The sequence below is a fragment of the Oratosquilla oratoria genome, chromosome 20 (genome assembly GCF_046742065.1).
Source record: "Oratosquilla oratoria isolate Oo_2021 chromosome 20, ASM4674206v1, whole genome shotgun sequence".
Classification (NCBI taxonomy): domain Eukaryota; kingdom Metazoa; phylum Arthropoda; class Malacostraca; order Stomatopoda; family Squillidae; genus Oratosquilla; species Oratosquilla oratoria.
In genome coordinates this window covers 3,405,018-3,424,990 of record NC_134796.1, presented here as the reverse complement: position 1 = coordinate 3,424,990, position 19,973 = coordinate 3,405,018, and the positions used below count along the sequence as shown (strand labels likewise).

The 19,973-nt window shown below is 39.8% G+C and overlaps 1 protein-coding gene across 6 annotated transcripts in view; it reads right to left on the bottom strand.

Moving 5' to 3' along the window:
- The window catches only part of LOC143036376 (uncharacterized), an 89,767-nt gene that overhangs the window by 9,594 nt on the left and 60,200 nt on the right, over positions 1-19,973 (bottom strand). For 2 of the 6 annotated variants that reach the window (XM_076203634.1, XM_076203635.1), the window contains exons 4-9: positions 18,146-18,510; positions 14,136-14,302; positions 10,924-11,036; positions 4,835-5,132; positions 2,066-2,227; positions 1,409-1,512 (exon numbers count right to left, since the gene is read on the bottom strand). In XM_076203634.1, coding sequence (XP_076059749.1) covers positions 1,409-1,512; positions 2,066-2,227; positions 4,835-5,132; positions 10,924-11,036; positions 14,136-14,302; positions 18,146-18,510 — 1,209 coding nt within the window. Of the gene's footprint in view, positions 1-1,395; positions 1,513-1,833; positions 1,880-2,065; positions 2,228-4,834; positions 5,133-10,923; positions 11,037-14,135; positions 14,303-18,145; positions 18,511-19,973 lie in introns of those variants that run through there. The other 4 variants (XR_012967348.1, XM_076203637.1, XM_076203636.1 and 1 more) reach the window with 4 other exon arrangements.

The window sequence follows — 19,973 nt, the reverse complement described above, 5'->3', positions numbered from 1 at the left end:
AGAACATCAGAATGAAGGAGACTGCAAGAGACCATAAGCCTACACTAGGTAGTTCCATACCCACTACCACCTATCATCCCTATCCATAAAGTTGTCCGTTTCTTAAAACAACTGATAGTTTCAGCCCTCACTACATGGTTACAAAGTCTATTCCATTCACTGACCACCCTATTACTAAACCAGTTCTTGCCTATTTCCTTCTTAAATCTAAATTTGTCCAAGTTAAATCCATTACTGTGAGTCCTGGCCTGTTGTCTTAATATGATGACCTTGTTTGCATCACCCTTGTTAATCCACTTAAACACCTCTATTAGATCATCCCACACTGTGTCTTTTTAGAGACTGTAAGTTAAGGTGCCTAAGCCTCTCTTCGTAAGGTAAATTTCTGAACCCATGTGTCATTTTGGTCATTCTCCTCTGTACTGATTCTAGTGAATTGATGTCCATTCTACAAGACGGAGACCAAAACTGTAAAACATGTTCAAGTATGGGTCTAACTAATGCTAGAGTTTGATAATTACCTCTGCAATTCAATTCGTAACCATTCTACCAGTGAAACATAATGCACTGTTAGCTTTATTTCTGGCACTAGTGCACCGTTTCCTGGATTTAAGGTCAGAACTCACAAGAACTCTCAAGTCTCTCTTGCACTCAGTTTTCTCTAAAAAATGTGTTATCTAAGCTATACCTACTTTCAGGGTTGTGTAGCCTTATGTTTAACCACTTCCATATGGTGACGCCTACGTAGGCGGCATGAGGAGCAAGTGGGTACTCGATGATGCCAACGTCGGCATCTTGATTATATTTATTGTAGTCGTACCTACGTATCCTCCATTCTCTCTAAACTGGCGTCATCATATTTTCTATGGTTATCAAAATACACGGGTGAAAGAGAACGAACGATTGAGCACTGACTTTATTTTTTATAATGCGAATAATATGACGCAACATCGCACGTCGGGCAGCTAATGCTTCCAGACGTGCGATGTGCCCCAGAGTGAAAAGGTTAACACCCTGCACTTTGAGATATTGAAGTCCATTTGCCATTTAAAACTTACTATCATCACTATTAATCCCATTGTCCAAGTCATTTATGTACATAATGAACAACAAGGGACCCAAGACTGAGCCCTGGGGAACTCCACTAGGAACACTCCCCCAGTTACAACAGTTGCATTAATCTTGGGTGCAGTTTGTCTACCAGCTACATTCCATACAACCTACAACACTCACTATTCTTGCTTTGTGGTATGGCTAGTATTTGTTATGAACAAAATCAACCTATAGTGGACATAGTGGACAGAAGCATCAGTGCCCCAAATTAATTTCACATATCCATCTCACAAAGCTGCATCAATTTCATGCTGAAAAATACAGTAAGACAAAGCATAGTACCTTGACCACTCACTTGCAATGCCATGGACATGTCTCTTTTCCGTTGCTCCAACTCTGCCTTGGCGACAGTCAACTCTGCCCTCTGCCGCAAGAGCCTCTCCCTCTCACATAATGCCTCTATCACAAAGAAAGTTATCTCTTAGTGGATCGTTAACAAATTACAAACCTCCCTGTAATGATGAAGTTAATTAAAAATCTAAGTTGCAAAAGATAATGGCTCCTGCTCTTTATATTTCTAAAGCTCTTTTGACAAATCAAGGATTCATGTGCACTATAGAAGAAAAAATAAAATAAAATTATAAAATAAAATAAATAAAATCCTTATACAGATCAAGTCAACATTCCCTTATTGGAGTATTTCCTTATATTTCCAAGTGGCTATGAGCATAGCAAGCATATAATGTTCCACTTTCTATGGCAAACTAGCCTTTACTGTACCTTGAATATCTAGAATCCTTAAGATGTCATTATCAGATTACTGAGCCTGTAAAAACAAAAAATAGTAACAGAAAAAAAAGTTTTCTAAATACAATAATGCCTGAACATTTGAAAGCAAAAACCTATGCCTTCAACTTTTACAAAACAAAATTTTCTATTGCACGAGCTCTTAAATGTGGCTTAAAAAAAATGTTCTGCCTGAAAGACACGTGCATAAAAATTTATCACCTACCTCTACGTTGAATCTGCTGACTAGGGTCTAAGAGTGACCGTGAGCGGAGACCTAACTGTTCGCACTTTAGACACAGCCACTGATCGGGATTATCAATGTCAAGTGCATCAACACACTGGCTGTGGTAGACAATTCCACATCCATCACATTGGAGATCAGCTCCTAAAAGAGAATATAATTTTGTGTTCAGATTGATGCAGTTAACATTAGTCTGTATACAAAAGTTCCTTATTATACAGCTATTGACCAGGTCAAAAGGAGAGAAAATAAACATGAATGTGTTATGTGTAATCAACTTTGTTGTAGTAATACAATATGTCTTCAAATGTAGAGGTTATTCTTAATCTGTCCTCTTCTAATCTCACTTCATCATATGTAAGTCATAAATGTTTTTGCCACATTAAATTTCTTGACAATTCATTGTCTTTCTACTACTTTTCTTGAAATGCTTAATTTCTTGATCTGTCTTCTGGCTTCTTTTCTATTAATTTCTGGAATTGTGCAGACATTTTAATAACTAGCAACTGAACATAGACATTCCATGCATAACTTATCTTGGTTAAGTTTGTACAATGTGATTATGCCGATCCTCACTTTTTGTAATCCAGTACTGTAAATTTTCAAGGTTCTGTAGATTATCAACAACTCCCAAGTAACTGGCAACAGCACACCAGATGGCCCCATAAGTCATTCAAGGAAGAAATATTGTGTTGTTGTCTAGGTAAGGTTAGGGAGGAGCAATGTATGATGTGTTCAGAGTCTTCTGTGCAACAATTACATTTGGAGCAGTTTGATTCTGTGGACTGGCCTATTCCGTGCTGGTATTGTGTTAGTGCTGGATAGTGACATGAAAGCAGTCATATCATTGTAGTTCTTGATTCTCTTGGGAGGAATTTTCTGCATGGCTAATGTCTAGAGAAGTATGATGGAGAAGTGTGTTTGGTAGTCACACTTGAAGTGCTTGTTTTGTGAGCTGGGTGTTAATGTGCTTTTGTATGTATGTGTTGCACTGTGCATGTGGGAGGTTGTTGATGTTTCAGTAATATAATGCTGGTGTAGTTTTTTGTTGCATTCAGTTGGTTATGCTTCTGTGGTGTAATGAGATGGATGAGTAGATATTAGGGCTATTGCGTAAAATTGTGTAACTATCATTTTCATGTGATGTCCTATAGGGAGGATTTTAGTTTCTGTGTGAAGGTGTATTGAGGTAGTTCCAACACATCCCATTATTCTCAATGCTTCGTTTTGTATAGTTTTTACTGTATTTATGTTTTCCTGTTGGGAACCATGTTATGAAGCATAGCTGAGTTCTCAAGCAATGTTTATAGACTGTGGTTTGAGTCTCCTTCTGCTGTCCAAGTGCTTGCAAGTGATTTTGGCATGTTTTATTGTTAATTTTCATTGTCAGATCTTTGATGTGTGGGCTGAGGGTCATGTGAATACCAAAAGTTTTGGGTTCTTTTCTAATGAAAGTATTGGGCCATTCAGTTTAACTATTGGATGTTTCTTTGATTCATGGTTGTTTTGAAGTGAGTAATGTCTGTTGAACAGGAAAGAGGGAAGTAAGAGATAGGTGTGAGAGGAGAATGGCTGTGAATGGACCATAAATTAATGATATCTGAATGGATTTCTTCTTATGTTCTCTATCTTCACATGAGGAGACAAAGAGGGGGTTGATGTGTAAATGAAAAGGTTGGTTGCTGCAATGCCTATGACCCAGGCAGTGGGCATGATAGGGATAACCTTCATCCACGAAGAGCTAAGATGAAAGGGAAAACAAATAGGTGAAGGTTGGTACTGGATGGGTGGGGCTGGATGTATACCTTGGCTGGCTACCTCCCTTGTAAGCATGGAAGGAATTGGGGGCCAAACTGTTACAAGGAGCCCTTGTCACCCCTGCGGGTGGAACAGATCCCTGGGAGTAGCTTTGGTTACCTGGGGCAATTACCACAATTCTTATACGAGAGAAAAAGCCTATGATATATAGATAGAATATTACTCATGATTTGTTAGGGGAAGCCTCCATTCTATTACTTCTATGCCACTGTTCTAATTCGTTTTAGTAGGTCTGGATGTTCTTAGCAGCTATTTCGTACATGTTACGCTAGGTTTGTCAGGATATCTCTGTATGTGTGTGCTTTGGTGTTAAGTTCTGAATCTGGTGGTAGATCACTTAGTGCTCCTTGGGGGGTTCCACTGTAGTCCTTTAGTCCCAGAGATCTGGTTATTTTGAGTTACTATCCACTGTCTATTATTTAGAAAATTGTTAGCTATTTCTTGTTGTTGTGGTGGATGTCTGTCTATATGATCTTTTTTGAAAGTGTCTAGGAACCTTATCAAATATATTTTTGATGTCTACTGTTACCACATCTATCCATTCTAGTGGTGCTTTCTTGTTAACCTCTACAGCACTGTTGTGATATTTGTGAAAAGTGTGCTGGTGGAGTGGCACTCCTTGAATCCGTGTAGGTTTGCACAGGTGTACTCTGTTCAGCATATGCCTATGCTTGTCTCTTTTTTTGAAACACTTTGTTTACTACTATCAATTCATTTCTTAACACATTTCTATTACATTCTTACCTTTACTTACATACATACATACATATCCCAAGGCTTTTTCCCCCTTACAAGGGAGGTAGCCAAAAAGGAAAAGGCATAAAATCATTCCCACCCATTCCATCCCTGAATACACTCCACACCCCTCCACCGTCCCTCTTATCTTAGCACCTCCCGGAAAGTGTGAACTATGTACAATAGTTGTCATCTTACCTTTAACATTACACATTGGGCATATCTCTTCAGACACTGGAGACTGAGATCTGGATTTGGTACTAGAATCTGGTGAGGCTGGAAGGGACGTTGCATTGCTGTGGTGAGGAGATTGATACAATGGAGTGGAAGAGGATGCTGATGGAGTTGGAGATGGAGCACGAGAGGGGGGACGTGAGGAAGGACATGAGGGTGGCTGAGATGAAGCTAATGCTGCATTGGTAGTTGCTCGATTCTTCCGCCGAAGGTTTGGTGGGGAACCAGCCCCTGACATGAGCCATGCCCTTCTCTTTCTCTTCTGGAAGTATCAAAATAAAATAACACATTAACATATGTATGTATTGAATAATTTTCCCTCTTCATAAAGGGTAAAGCTAAGGCAAAATATTCATATTATGAAGGTGAATTATAGGGTGAAGGAAGCAAATAAGTGTTTGGGTGAAATAAAAAATGTTACGAGAAACAGGTATCTGGGGATGAATAAAAAAAGAAGGTTGTGTAAAGGAGTGATGGAATGCTTGCTGGCTGAGAAGGTTAGGGTGTCACTACTTGTGGCAGAGATTGAGGTGATGGCAGTTCAAACTTTGCCACTGGTGAGTTGAACCAAGGGCATGGTTCATTAAATTCCATGCTACAAAGTTCTCTGTAAGGGGCACCATCCTAGCCTTCTGATAAGGGGGTCTTGCAACATTAAATTGAATCATCATAAAGGAACGATTAAGCCCATGGTACTGTTGAAAAGAGATTCTAAATGTATGGGAGACAGAGACAATGAGTCCGAATGTTTTTTGAGATCAGGAGTTTGAGATATGTGATAGGTGTTACAAGAATGGAGAGAGTGAGAAATGTGGCATGGCAGAGAATATGAGGGTTGAGAAGAGCTGCCAGACAGAGCAGATCAGAGTGCTGCAGTCATCTGGACACACAGAAAGAATGAATGAAACAAAACAGATCACACCAGACAACCATGAATAAAAAAAATGCCCAATACTAAAATTAAAAGGCCAAATTATCCCATTGGAAAAGAACTATAAAATTCTTGGCCTTACATTTGATAACCATATAACTTCCAGCCCGCATATCAAAGGCCTGACGGCCAAAAATCAACAAGAAAACAATCCTAATTAAATCCATTGCAAGCACTGACTTTGGTCAACAAACAGAAACTCTAATAGGGGATCTGAATTCTCAAGTAGAGGATGAGCCAATAGATGGAGTAGGAGGAAGGTTTGGGGTGCCAAGTGATGATGATAGAGATGTGTTTTGAAAGGGAGTTGATGATACCAAATACTGTTTAAGAACAGAATCAAGCATAAATATACATGGAAAAGAGTGGTGGAAAGAAGGGTGGTTGAAGGGGCATTAATGGGCAATGTAGTGGCATCCAAAGGAAAGCTAGAAATAATTCTGGATGTTCATGTTTACAGGGGAGAAAGTGGGGGAGTGTCGATCATTTTCTGGCAGAAGAGAAATTGAAAGTGCAAGAAAGTGTCAAGAGTTAACAAACTGAATGAAAAGGAAAAGAAGAAAGAATACCAGAAGTGGAGAGAAATTTAGATGGTGAAGAATTGAAGGGAAGTAGAAGAACAAATGTTTAAAGGAGGTAGTGACAAACTGTGCAAAGACAGTATGTGGGATGAGGAGGATGAGAGGAAATAGAAAGGTATTGAATGGTGGGATGAAGAGGTGAAGATGGTAGGAGAAGAGGTGGACATATGTGGGTTAGTTGCAAGGTAGAACTATGAAGGATGAGAGGTACAAGAAGAGAGAAGAAAAATGTAAGGTGAAGGAGGCAATGCGGAGAGCAGATGTAAAATGATGGAGTATGAGAGAAAATACTGAAAAGAATAACAAAAAAATATGTTTTAAATAAAGTGAGGGGAGTGAGTAACATTGAGAGGAAAAGGTAAAGGGTACAGATGGACAAATGTTAAAAGATGTGAAGGTGGTAAGGGGAAGATGGGTAGAGCATTTCAGAGAATTGTTGAATTTGGAGGAGGTTAGGGAAGGACTGATTGTGCCAGTAGGAGGAGCTAGAAAAATGACAGTGACGGGACAGGAAAATGATAGGGTTATCAGAAAAGATAAGGTACAAAGAGGAGTGAAAATTATGAAAGGTAAGGAGAAAAGACTGGGGGTAGAGGTAAATTACAGGGCAAGGGAAGCAAGTTAATGTCATGTGAGAATGGAAAGTGTTATAAAAAGTAGATATCTGAGGGTGATTCATGATACTGGGTGATTGTGCCTATAAAACTATATGAGTCAGAGAATTCGAATTTAAGGGAGGCAGAAAAGAAGTGTTTAAATGTGTTTGAAACAATGTACTTCAGATGTATGGTGGGGTTATGAGGATAAGAGTGAGAAATGAGATGATGTGGAGAGCAGGCGTAGAAAGAGAATTGGCATACAAAGTTCTTCATAGAATGCTGGGATGATTTGGGGGTATTTATTTAAAGAATGAGTGAAGAAAGGCTAGCAAAAAGAGCTTGAAAGGTAGAGGTGGGTAGAGTGAACTGGGGAGGGGGGAGACCAAGAAGGGAATGGATGGAGTATATTGGTATTTTGACACTCAAGAAGCTGAGTTACACAGGTGTTATGGGAAAAATTTATATAGGGGAGCACATCAGAAGGATAGCATAAGTTAAAAATTATCAGCATTCTTTTTTGGGTGGAGACTAGTTTCTTATCATAAGAGAATGTTGGGTGACTTGGTCTATAGAAATGCCATTAAAGAACATAAGAACATAAGAATGAAGGATACTGCAAGAGACCATAAGGCCTACACTAGGCAGTCCTTAAAATAGTGCCTGTACAAAACATACCCTATGCATATAGGTGATGGATGGAGTAAAAAGGACCTTTAATAAAAGGAGAATGTCTGTTCAGGAGGAAAAGGAAGGGGCAAGAGATATTGCAAGAAAAGAGCAGTTGTGAATAGAGGATAAATCTATATGGCCCAAAGGGATTTCTTCAGGCCTGCTCTGTTCCTTCATGAGAAGATGAGGGGGAAAAGGTTGCCATGAAATGAAGTGGTGAGGGCAAATTAGCTTTGGCTGTTGGGTCCTGCTGTGATGGTGCTATGCCTTGCTGCACTGTCTCTGACATGGGTAGTGGGCAGAGGACAGAGATATCCTTTCATCCACAAGGAGCTAAGATAAAAGAAAAAGCAAATGGGTGCTGCACAGGCATGGAGTGGAAGAAAAGTGGGTGCATGCTCTGGTTGGCCACCTCCCTTCAGGGGCAAAGGGCCTTTTGGTATGTACATACATACATACATACATATACCAAGGCTTTTTCCCCCTTACAAGGGAGGTAGCCAAAAAGGAAAAGGCATAAAATCATTCCCACCCATTCCATCCCTGAATACACTAAACACCCATACACCCTCCCTCTTATCTTAGCACCTCCTGAATGACGGGTCATCCCTGCACCTTGTCCACTGCCCTGGGTCAGAAGCAGTGTCGCAAGACATACCACATCCACAGCAAGGCCGCTTCATTAAATTGGCAACCCCACCTCTCCATACCCCCATGCATAAAAGGAGAAGACGGGGAGAAATCCCTTCGGGCTGCGTCAAATTTTGCTCACACATACTACCTCACCCCCCATCCCCCCCCGCCCATTCCACCTCATGCATCACAACATCATCCATATACAACCATTCTCCATTCACCCCTGTCTTCTGTCCTCTCCCATCCTTCCTCAACAGACATTCCCCTCTTCCCCAAAGCCCCCTTCACCCCATCCATCCACCTCATCCTAGGACGTCCCCTCATGTTCACTCCCTCCACATCTGCCTTCCACACCTCTTTTACTAGTCTTTCTTCACTCATTCTTTCCATGTGTCCAAACCATCCTAATACTCTTTCATCAACCCTATCTCCCAACTCCCTTTCCACCCCCATTCTTCTCCTCACCTCCTCATTTCTCACTCTATCTAGCCTAGTAACCCCCATCATACTTCTCAGACACCTCATCTCAAACACATTCAAACTCCTTCTCTCTTCCTCTCTTATGTTCCAAGTTTCTGCCCCATACAGTGCTGTTGGCACAATCACTTCTTCATACAATCTCCTCTTAGCATCCATTCCCAAATGTCTATTCCTCATTACACTCTTTAATCCACCAAGGCATTTACTCGCTTCTCTCAATCTACATTCTACCTCCACCTTCACTCCACCTTTTTCTGCCACATTTGCACCCAAGTATCTAAAACTATCCACTTCCTCCAGTCGCTCTCCCTTAATGCTCACTTCCAGTCTACTGCCACTTTCACCCCTTGTACATCTCATCACCTTACTTTTACCCACATTTATCTTTAGCTTTCTTCTATCACATACTTTCCCAAACTCTGTCACCAACTTCCTCATTCCCTCCTCTGATCCTGCCACAAGCGCAGTGTCGTCAGCAAACAACAGCTGGCTCACCTCCCACTTTTCTCCATTTTCTTTAACCATCTCCAATCCCTGACCCACTACCCTTGCATTTACCTCTCGCACTACCCCATCCATGTATAAGTTGAACAGCCAGGGCAACATAACGCATCCTTGACGAAGTCCCACCTTTACCACGAACCACTCACTCTCTCCATTTCTAATCCTGACACAAGCTCTACTACTCTCATAAAAACTCTTGACAGCTCCTAGAAGCTTTCCTCCTATCCCATATATCTGCATAACCTACCACAGTGCCTTTCTGTCTACCCTATCGTAAGCCTTTTCCAGATCCATAAAGGCCCAAAAAACATCCTTCCCCTTTCCTATAGCTTTCTCACATATTTGTCTTACCACAAAGATCTGATCTACACAACCTCTACCCGTCCTAAATCCACACTGTTCCTCACCAATTACTCCCTCCGTTCCTCTCCTAATCCTCTCAATCAAGATCCTCCCATAAGACTTCCCTACTACACTTAACAAGCTAATCCCTCTGAAACTACTACATTCACACTTGTCCCCTTTTCCCTTGTAAAGTGGAACTATACAGGCACTCCTCCAGTCCTCTGGCACTCTACCCTCTCTCCAGCAAACATTAAATAACCTCACCAGCCAGTCCACCATCACTGTACCTCCTTTTTTTAGACATTCTGCATGGCATCCATCCAGACCAGGTGCCTTACCTGCTTTCATCATCTTAACAACTGCCTTCACTTCTTCCTTATTTCTCCTCCATTTTCCTCACTCATCACTCTCATTTTCTTAGCATTTCCCACTGCAACTCTCTTTCCCTCCCTATCCTCCTTCACATTTAGCAACTCCCTAAAATATTCTGCCCATCTTCCCCTTACTGCCTTCTCTTCCATTATCATCTCTCCATCTACACCTTTTACCTTTTCTTCTCTACTTGATTTGCCTCCTCTTCCTCTCTTAATTTCTTTCCAAAACATCTTTTTATTACCTTCAAAATTTTCTGTCATACTCTTACCCCACTTCACATCTGCTCTCCTCTTTGCCTCCTTTACCTTTTGCTTTACTTCTCTTTTCTTTTCTTTGTACCTCTCATATGACTCCCTCGTCCTATTTTGTAATTTTGTATTTTGTATTTTGGTATGTATGTATGTGTGTGTGTGTATATATATATATATATATATATATATATATATATATATATATATATATATATATATATATATATATATATATATATATATATATATGTAGAGACATTGGGACAAATTATGGGAAAGGTGAAGGGGAAAACATGGGTCATTATCTGAATATCGAGTTTATTCCTGACCGGTTTCACTTACAATAGCTTGAAGCTATTGTAAGCGAAACTAGTCAGGAATAAACTCGATAATCAGATAAAGACCCTTGTTTCCCCCTCCACCTTTCCCATAATATATATGTATGTATATATGTATATATATATGTATGTATATATATATGTATATATATATGTATATATATGTATATATATATATATATATATATATGTACGTACATAATATCAGCATATATCTTTACTTCCATACAGTTCTTAATTTTTCTCTTTATATTCACCACTGAATTTAATGGTATTTCCATCAACACTCACCATATTTTAGATCACAACATATATATTTGTTTTCTGATTATTAGAGAACTTACCGTCTCTGGCTTTTCCCATATGGTGGAGGAGAACACAGTGGAAAATGCATTTCGCTTCCTCCTTTCCGTCCTCTTAACTACAACCTCCTCACACTCCTTCAGGGTGAGTAGGCCTGCAATCAGGAAAACAAATATGATAATCCCTCTATAATTTGTACGGCAACTTTTTACCCATTCTCATTTTTAACCACACCATCCTTAATGGCTTTTCCTTACATTCAATTACACATTAACTACTTAGAGTGATAAGGAAAAGCAAGGTTGAGTTTAGGAACATGAGAGGTAAGATACTGGGGTAAGCAAGAGGGTGAAGGAGGGAAAGAATAGCTATATTGGTGAGTGATAAGTGTCTGAAATGCAGTACCTGTACTGGGGGTAGTGATTGCATGATCACAAGCAGAAAATGTTTTAGGGGCTGGTTTGGAGCACCCTAACAGACTGAAGCCACATATCATTTGTCTATGTTAAAGTAAAAATTCTAATCATAAAGGAACATACCACAACTGTCCCTCCTTTCTGCTATTCCCTTGGAAATGTCCTTTACTACTTCTTACCCCTTATGGTAGGAAGGAAAACAATCTGCCATTACAATTTCTATCCAGGTCATAAAAGGCAACAAACTGGGATGGAGTGATGGGACTAGGGATTCTGCTCTATTTATGTTCACCGAAACAAAAAGTCATGGCATAAAAGGTCTGAGAAAATTCTAAACCAAACCCTAAAATTTAGGTTGTTAAGTATGTGGTTGTGGCACAAATGAGAATACAAGGGAAGAGACTGGCTCTATGTTTGTGACAAAGAGTATTTGTGATGTTTATAAATTGAAAGGGAGGGGTGATTTTGAGTTTGGAAGTGGTGGGGAGAGTGTTGAGAGCAAGGAGGGAGAGAGGAAGGGATGGAGTGACGTTACTGGTGACAAGATAAGAAAGTGCATGGTGGAGTGGAGGGAAGTGTCTTCAAGGAGTGGGTGATGGTGACACTAGGACAGGAGATGTGGGTGCATATGGACCTGGTAGTGAGAAAAGTGAAGAGGAAAGGGAACCCTTTGGGGCAGATTTAAATGAGTGTTTAGAAAAATTTGGGAGGAATGTGAATGTAGTGGTGTTGGAGATCTCAATGGGATGAACCATTAGATGTAGTAGGGAAATCTGGGGTGTCAGAAAAGAATCTCAGTGGAAAGATGTTAGAAATGTGTTTAGAAAGGGAGTTGATGATAGCAAACACAATTTTTAAGAGAACCATGCATAAATATTCAGGGGGAGGTGGATGGATGGGTGGTTCATAGGACATTAATGGACTATGTAGTGGTATCAAATGGATAAGAGGAGTTATGGATACTCATGTTTTCAGTGGAGAGTGAAATGTCTGATAATTTTTTGGTAGAAGGGAAACTAGAGTGGAAGAGGAAAAGAGTTGGGGACAGAGTTGTGCAGAGAGTTAATTAATGCAATGAGATGGCAAAGGAGAAGGCATACAAGAAGCTGAGAGCAGTGAGAAGGAAGAGAGGAAAGCATAAGTATACAGAGGAAATGGTGGTGGATGGATGGGTAGTTGACTGGACATCAATAGACTATGTAGTGATATCAAAAGTAAGGATAGGAAGAGTTATGGACATTCATGTTTTCAGGGGAGAGAGTAGAATGTTTGGACATTTTACAGTAGAAGGGCAACTGAGAGTAAAGGGAAAATGGAGGAGGAAAAGGGTACGGGTCATAGCAATGCAGGGAGTTAATAAATTCAATGAGATGGAAAAGGGCAGAGAATACGAAAAGCTGAGAGCAGTATGAAAAGTTGTGGAAAAGAGAGGAAAGGTAGGAATAAAAGAATGGGTTTTAAGGAGTATGTGACAAAGTGTGCAAACCTGGTACTTATGGGGTAGATGGGTACTGTAATTCAGAGTTATTGAATGTTAGACAAGGTTAGGGAGAGACTGATTGTGGCAATGGAAGGAGCTAGGAAAATGAAAGTTGGGAAAATGTAATGAGGAATAGACATTTGGGAATGGATGCTAAGAGGAGAGTGGATGAAGGAGTGATGGTGCCAACAGCACTGTATGGGGAAGATATATGGAATATGAGAGAGGAAAAGAGGAGTTTGAAAGTGTTTGAGATGAGGTGTCTGAGAAGTATGATGGGGGTTACTAGGCTGGATAGAGTGAGAAATGAGGAGGTGAGGAGGAGAACAGGGGTGGTAAGGGAGTTGGGAGATAGGGTGGATGAAAGAGTATTGGGATGGTTTGGACACATGGAAAGAATGAGTGAAGAAAGACTAGTAAAAGAGGTATGGTAGGCAGATGTGGAAGGAGTGAACATGAGGGGGCGACCTAGGATGAGATGGAAGGATGGGGTGAAAGGGGCTTTATTGAAGAGGGGAATGTCTGTTGAGGAGGGACAGGAGAGGACAAAAGACGGGTGAATGGAAAATGGTTGTATATGGATGATGCTGTGATCCATGAGGTGGAATGGGTGGGGGGATGGGGGGTGAGGTAGTATGCGTGAGAAAAATTTGACACGGCCCGAAGGGATTTCTCCCCATCTTCTCTTTTTCTGCATGAGGAGACAGAGAGAGAGAGAGAGAGAGAGAGAGAGAGAGAGAGAGAGAGAGAGAGAGAGAGAGAGAGAGAGAGAGAGGGGGGGTCGCCGATTTAATGAAGCAGCCTTGTTGTGGATGTGCTGTATCTTGCAACACTGCTTCTGACCCAGGGCAGTGGACAAGATGCAGGGATGACCCATCATCCAGGAGGTGCCAAAATAAGAGGGAGGGTAGAGGGTGGAGGGGTGTGGAGTGTATCAGGGATGAAATGGGTGGGAATGTTTTTTATGCCTTTATTTTTTGGCTACCTCCCTTGTAAGGGGAAAAGCCTTTGGTATATGTATGTACTTATTAACACTATCTGTTTAAAAGTTCTCTATCTATATATTCCAAAAACAGATTTAAGTTTTAGATTACTGTAATCATTCTTTAATGATATTATGAGGAACTGATTTCAAATGCTTTCTTCACTGAATTTATCAACTTTTTCCTTAAACCATGAAATAAAGAAAAGAAAAGAAAAAATATAAGTAAAAGAAAATCAAACACTTCAAAGGTACCATGCTACAATATCTAATGGTAGTGAATGATGCAGCGATGATGTACTTCAATTCTATCATGAACATGGCTACATTTGACTGCAATAAAGGCATTAAATAATCAATCCATCTTTAACTTACTCAGAGCATGCATAAATTCTTCTTGTGTCACTAAATCATGTACATCTTCACTCCAACTGTCTTCAGGTTCCTGTTGTAAAAGCTTTGTCTTTTTCTCAGATGAGGTAAAGAATCCATTGCTGGCATCCCCTGGCCTGTCCTTCCTGGTGTGTACAGGCAAGTCTTTGCTGTGTGAGAGAAAAGAAAGTTTTTATAAGATAGATAATAACTACATAGGAAGATATAATTTTGAGATACGAAGAACTGAGGACCAAAATGATTGTAACAATATACTCTATTTATCATCTGATACACAGGGCCCTGTAATTTGGCAATATCAACCCCTTCGATACGATGATACCTACATAGGCGTCATGAGGAGCAAGTGGGTACACAAGGATGCCGATGTCGGCGTCTTGATCATATATATTGTAGTTGTACCTGCGTGACCCCCATACTCTGTAAACTGGCTTCATCATATTTTCTATAGTTATCAATATTCACGGGTGAAAGAGAACGAGCAATATACAGTGGTAACTTTATTTTTTAGAATGCGAGTATTATGACACAACATCGCACGTCTGGCAGCTAATGCTGCTCGCGAGATTTTGGCCCGAAGTGAAGGGGTTAATGTAAGATATCATGCTATATACTATCTATATATCAAAGGTTTTTTCCCCCTTTACAAGGGAGTTAGCAAAGTTAAAATGCATGTACCCACTCCCATCTACAACCCTTTCTACCCTCTCATCTTAGCTCATGCACCTTTTGGAAAACCCCTACTTTTTTCCCCTCTCCAATCTAATCTTATTTCACATTCTCATTCTAAATTCATTAGTAATTGGAATCCCATGGTGGCTGCATGGTAACCTGGTCAGTAATTAGGGCTGCTTTTGGGGTGCCTCTGCAGACCTGAGTCATATATTTCTGTTTCAATTCAAGATGAATGGCAAGATGTTTTTGCATTAATGCTGTCCCCTTGACCTTATTCTTTACCATTTCTTTGACTCTACCTGTTCCTTCTCTGTTTACCCTGTGGTGGTGGAGCAGGGAGAAAGATACTCTCACTATATTCATCAAATTTCACCTAATTGTAGAATACCAGATGTGGATATGCTGTCTTACTACACTACTTCTGACACAGGGCAGTGGGCAGGATACAGGGGTGATCCATCATCCATGACGAGCTAAGATGAGAGGGAGGAAAGGGTGGTGGATGGGAGTGGGTGCTTGCCTACTGACTTGGTTACCTCCCTCCAGTTGAGGAGCAACACTTGTGGGGTCCCTTCTTTTACTTTCCAGTTATCGTGCCTGGCTACGAATTCACTTATGATTCTAATTTGGGCTATATCTCTTTATTCTCCAATTGTCATACTTAGATTTAAATTCCTGTAATGTTCCAGTTTGGGCTATATTTCCTTCTAAGCTATTTATCATGCCTGGCTACAAATTCACTTATGATTCTAATTTGGGCTGTATCTCCTTATTCTCCAACTGTCTTACTTAGATCTAAATTCCTATAATGTTCCAGTTTGGGTTATGTTTCCTTCTAAGCTATTTATCGTGCCTGGCTACAAATTCACTTATGATTCTAATTTGGGTTATAACTCCTTATTCTCCAATTGTCATACTTAGATTTAAATTCCTGTAATGTTCCAGTTTGGGCTATATTTCCTTCTAAGCTATTCTAAATATTTATATATCTGTATGGAAAACATTATTTCTTCACATCCTTCAGACAGTCTTTTTCAATTTGTTCTAAAGACATCTTATAGCCCTTCCATATTTAATCAAAAGATCTTTTTTATCAATATAGACTATACCTTTTAGTGACCTGAACAGTGAAATTAAGCCACCTCTTTCTCTCTGATATTTCAATGCTGGCAGCTCCAATGCATTTAGTCTGACTTATCAGCAAAGCTGTAAACCAGTTTGGTTGCAAACTTTTGTATCCTATCAATCTTGCTTATATCTTTAACTCTGGGAACCATATCACTAACATATCCAGTCTTGGAAGGATTTCTTTCTTTCTTTTCTTTTCCTTTTTTTCTAATCTCTACATCCATATAGTAAAAGCCACTTTAATATTCTACATCAATCCATGTGTGTCTCCCACAATCTAACTGACTGTTCAGTGAAAGTTTTCTTTTATCAACATTCCCAAATCTTCTCTTTTTGCCTTTGTAATGGCGTGGCAAGAAGGAATTACAGCAACAGAAAAAAATAAAGTTGAAATGAGTACTGATGATAGTAAATATAATGTTTAAGAAGAGAGGCAAACATAAGTATGCATGGTCATGGGGTAGGGTGGTGGGTAAGAAAGTCAAGAAGGTGATGGACTATGCAGTGCTACCAAAAATTACTAGAAGAATCCTGGATGCAAATGTATTCAGGGGAGAGTGCAGTGGATTGTCAGGTCATTGCCTGGTGGAAGGGAAAAGTGGAGATTAAGTGGTTTCACTTTTTCCAAGTGCCACACAAGAGACAAAACATGGCTTGGCTTGGAGAAGATGCATGACCCAGCAGTGCCAAGGGAGGATTTTGCTCATAAAAGCAAATGTTCATCGTGTTCTTCAGTTCAACCGGCCCTGTATCCATTGTTACTGTGCTCAAAGATCAATGTTAATGCAACTTACTATACAGAAACAGCTCTCAAGTCAGTAGTGAAAAATCTAAAAGAAAACAAAGCCCATATGCCTTGCCTCAGGAAAGGTTCACCTCCACCATGACAACGCCTCCAGTCACACTGCTGTCAAAACTCACCAGTTTGTGGAGGAAAGCAAGCTGCAACTCACTGACCATCCACCTTACAGTCCTGACCTGGCACCATGTGACTTTTGGTTACTTCCTAAGTTGTCAGAAAAACTTGCTGGGATCAATTTTCACAGGGAATAGGACCTTGCCAGAAGGATAAATGCAGAAAAGTATACCTGCTTGTGAGTACTCTGGGTGCTTAGTCAAGTGGATGATATGGCTCCAGAATTGTGTAAACCTTGGAGGAGAGTGTGTTGAAGGAGTGTGAGGTTCAATAGATGTGTATCTCTATTAATTTTGTTTTTGTTACCTCTGTTGCCAAAACGTTTTGAATGCCCCTCATATAGTAAAGGACAAAAGAGAAACAAAGATTGCAGATGAACATACTTAAAGGAGGAACTGCTTAAATGTGCATGGGGTAGGGTGGTGGGAAAGCAGTAAAGAGGGTGTTAATGGACTATGTAGTGTTGCCAAAAAGGATCAGAAGAGTTCTGGATGTAAATGTATTCTGGGGAGTGTGTATTGGAATGTCAAGATTATCTGGTGGAAGGAAAAAAAAAGTGGAGGTTAAGTGGTGGGGAAAGAAATGAGAGGGAGGCAGAGAAGTGTTGAAGGTGAGCAAACTAAGAGAAAGAAAAAGGAAACAATACAAAGTTAAGCTGAAAGAAATATCAGTGACCCCCCTCTCTGTCCTCTCATGCAGAAAAAGAGAACAATGAAAAGTACCATGAGAAAGAAAAAATCAAATAAAATTGATGGTGTGATTGTGTTTATGACACTGTTAAGGTGTAGACACTTGGAATTTAAGGGAAGGAGAAAGAAGAGTTTAGAGGCACAAAGTGTTTCAAAAGTATAGTGGGATTTATGAGGATGGATAGAGCAAGAAATGAGGTTGATCAATGAATACTGTGATGGTTTTTGCATATGAAAGGAACAAGTGAGGAAAGACTGGCTACTTTCCTTATAATAGGGAAGAAGCTTTTGCTATATAGATATAAATTTATATTGTTACCCCTTCAAAGTAGAGGTGCATTATGATGATTCTATTCTGGCTAAAGCTAGATGATTTAACTTTAGAGGCAGATTATGGACTGTTGGGGGTCCTGATTAATTAATCCGAGTGAAATTGAGTTAAATCAACTGAAAAAATGAGTATCAAGAGAATTCCCTCAGCCCTGAAGGATAGTTAGTAAAATAGATCCAGTCTTTAGTTGAATAAGAATATTTGGTATTTGTCAAAACATCTATAAATTAGGATCAAGAAAAGCAATAAATACCTTTCCCCTCTTGGGACAGGTCCATGGTACCCATTGGCGTAATCATGTGGTTTTGATGGACTGACTAATGATGCTGGACTTGATGGGTTTGTGCCATTGCATTCTACATACTTCCTCTCCATTCTTCTTTCTACAAGATGACCATTTTCATTGTCTGCTCTGACAACAGAACTAGTGGAAACATGGTTCTTTCCCTTCCTTGAGTAGTCTACAGGTTCTTCCTGTGTTCTGTCATCCTCATCATCAGAAAGATTTGGTTCTTGCACCAACTGCTCCTCACAAAAGAGATTTACTTCATTCTGCTTATATTTCTTGTTTACGTCAGTGGTTTTTTTTCTTTCACGCATTTGTGATATTATCAATTTCTGGAAGTAAAAAATACATGATAATAATGTTGATACATAATAGTAATAACAATATTGCAGTAATACAAGTAATACATGTATAAATACATCATAAGTTTTAAAAGGGAGGTCAACAGTCAAGGTATGCACCCACTCTTCATTCATATCACACCCATCACCCTTTCGTTTTCCCCTTTATCTGAAGTTCTTGTGGTTGAGCCATCCCTGTCCCCTGTCCACTGTCCAGGTCAGAAGTAATGTTAGAAGACACACCACCTCCACAAGAGGGCCCAACAGCTGAAGCTGGTTAACCTCCACTCCTTCATACCCCCTGCCCCATATCTACTCCAAAATTTACAGAATAGACAAGAAGAAACCCCTTTGGGCTGCATCAATTTCTCATCCACTCACAACCTCTCTCCATTTACAACTATCTCTTGCCTTCTCCTTTCCCTCCTAAACAAACATTCCCCATTTGTCCAAGGTATGAATAAATCTAGCAAGGGATTCAAATATTTGAGAAATATATTTCTCACAGTAAGTTATGCCAAAATCAAAGAAGGTACAGAAGAGGTTAAGTGAATGAGAAGTATGGTGGGGGTTACAAGATTGAATAGAATGAAAAATGAGAAGGTGGAGAGCTGGTGTAGAAAGGGAGTTGGCACAGATAGAGCTGATAAAAGATTATTGGGATGGTTTGGGCACATGGAGAGAATGAGACAAGAAAGAAAAGCGAAATGAGTGTAGAATGAGAGGGGTCAACCAAAGATGAGATGGATGGATGGGGTGAAAGGGCCTTTGAATAAGAGGGGATCTGTTGAGTAGGGAAGGGAGAAGATAGGGGATAGGTATAAGTGGCAAGTGGTTGTGTAATGATATTTTGACATAGCTTGAAGAGATTTCTCCCTATCTTCTTTATTTTTTTGCATGAGAGGACAAGGACGGGGGGTTGCCAAGTAAATGAAGCAGCCCTGCGGTGGATGTATTGTGTCTTATTCCATTTTTTCTGGTCCCGGCAGTGGGCAGGAAACTGGGATGATCCTTAATCAATAAAATACTACGAAGAGAGGTAAACAATTGGATGGTGGATGGAAAAGAAGTGGGTGAGAGTGGGTGTGTGCCTTTGCAGGTTCTTTTATATGGGGTAAGAGTCCCTTGATGTATGTATGTATATATATATATATATATATATATATATATATATATCTATATATATATTTATATATATATATATATATATATATATATATATATATACACATATATATATATTTTGCAGAAAAACCACTGGTATTTAAGAAACGTAATCCGAATGTTTTTGTCTATTTAAGACATCATCAAGGTATTCCCTTGATGATGTCTTAAATAGACAAAAACATTTGGACTACGTTTCTTATTTACCAGTGGTTTTTCTGCACAATATATTCACATGTCATTTGTGAAATACTGCAAAATATATATATATACACACAGACACAGTACAG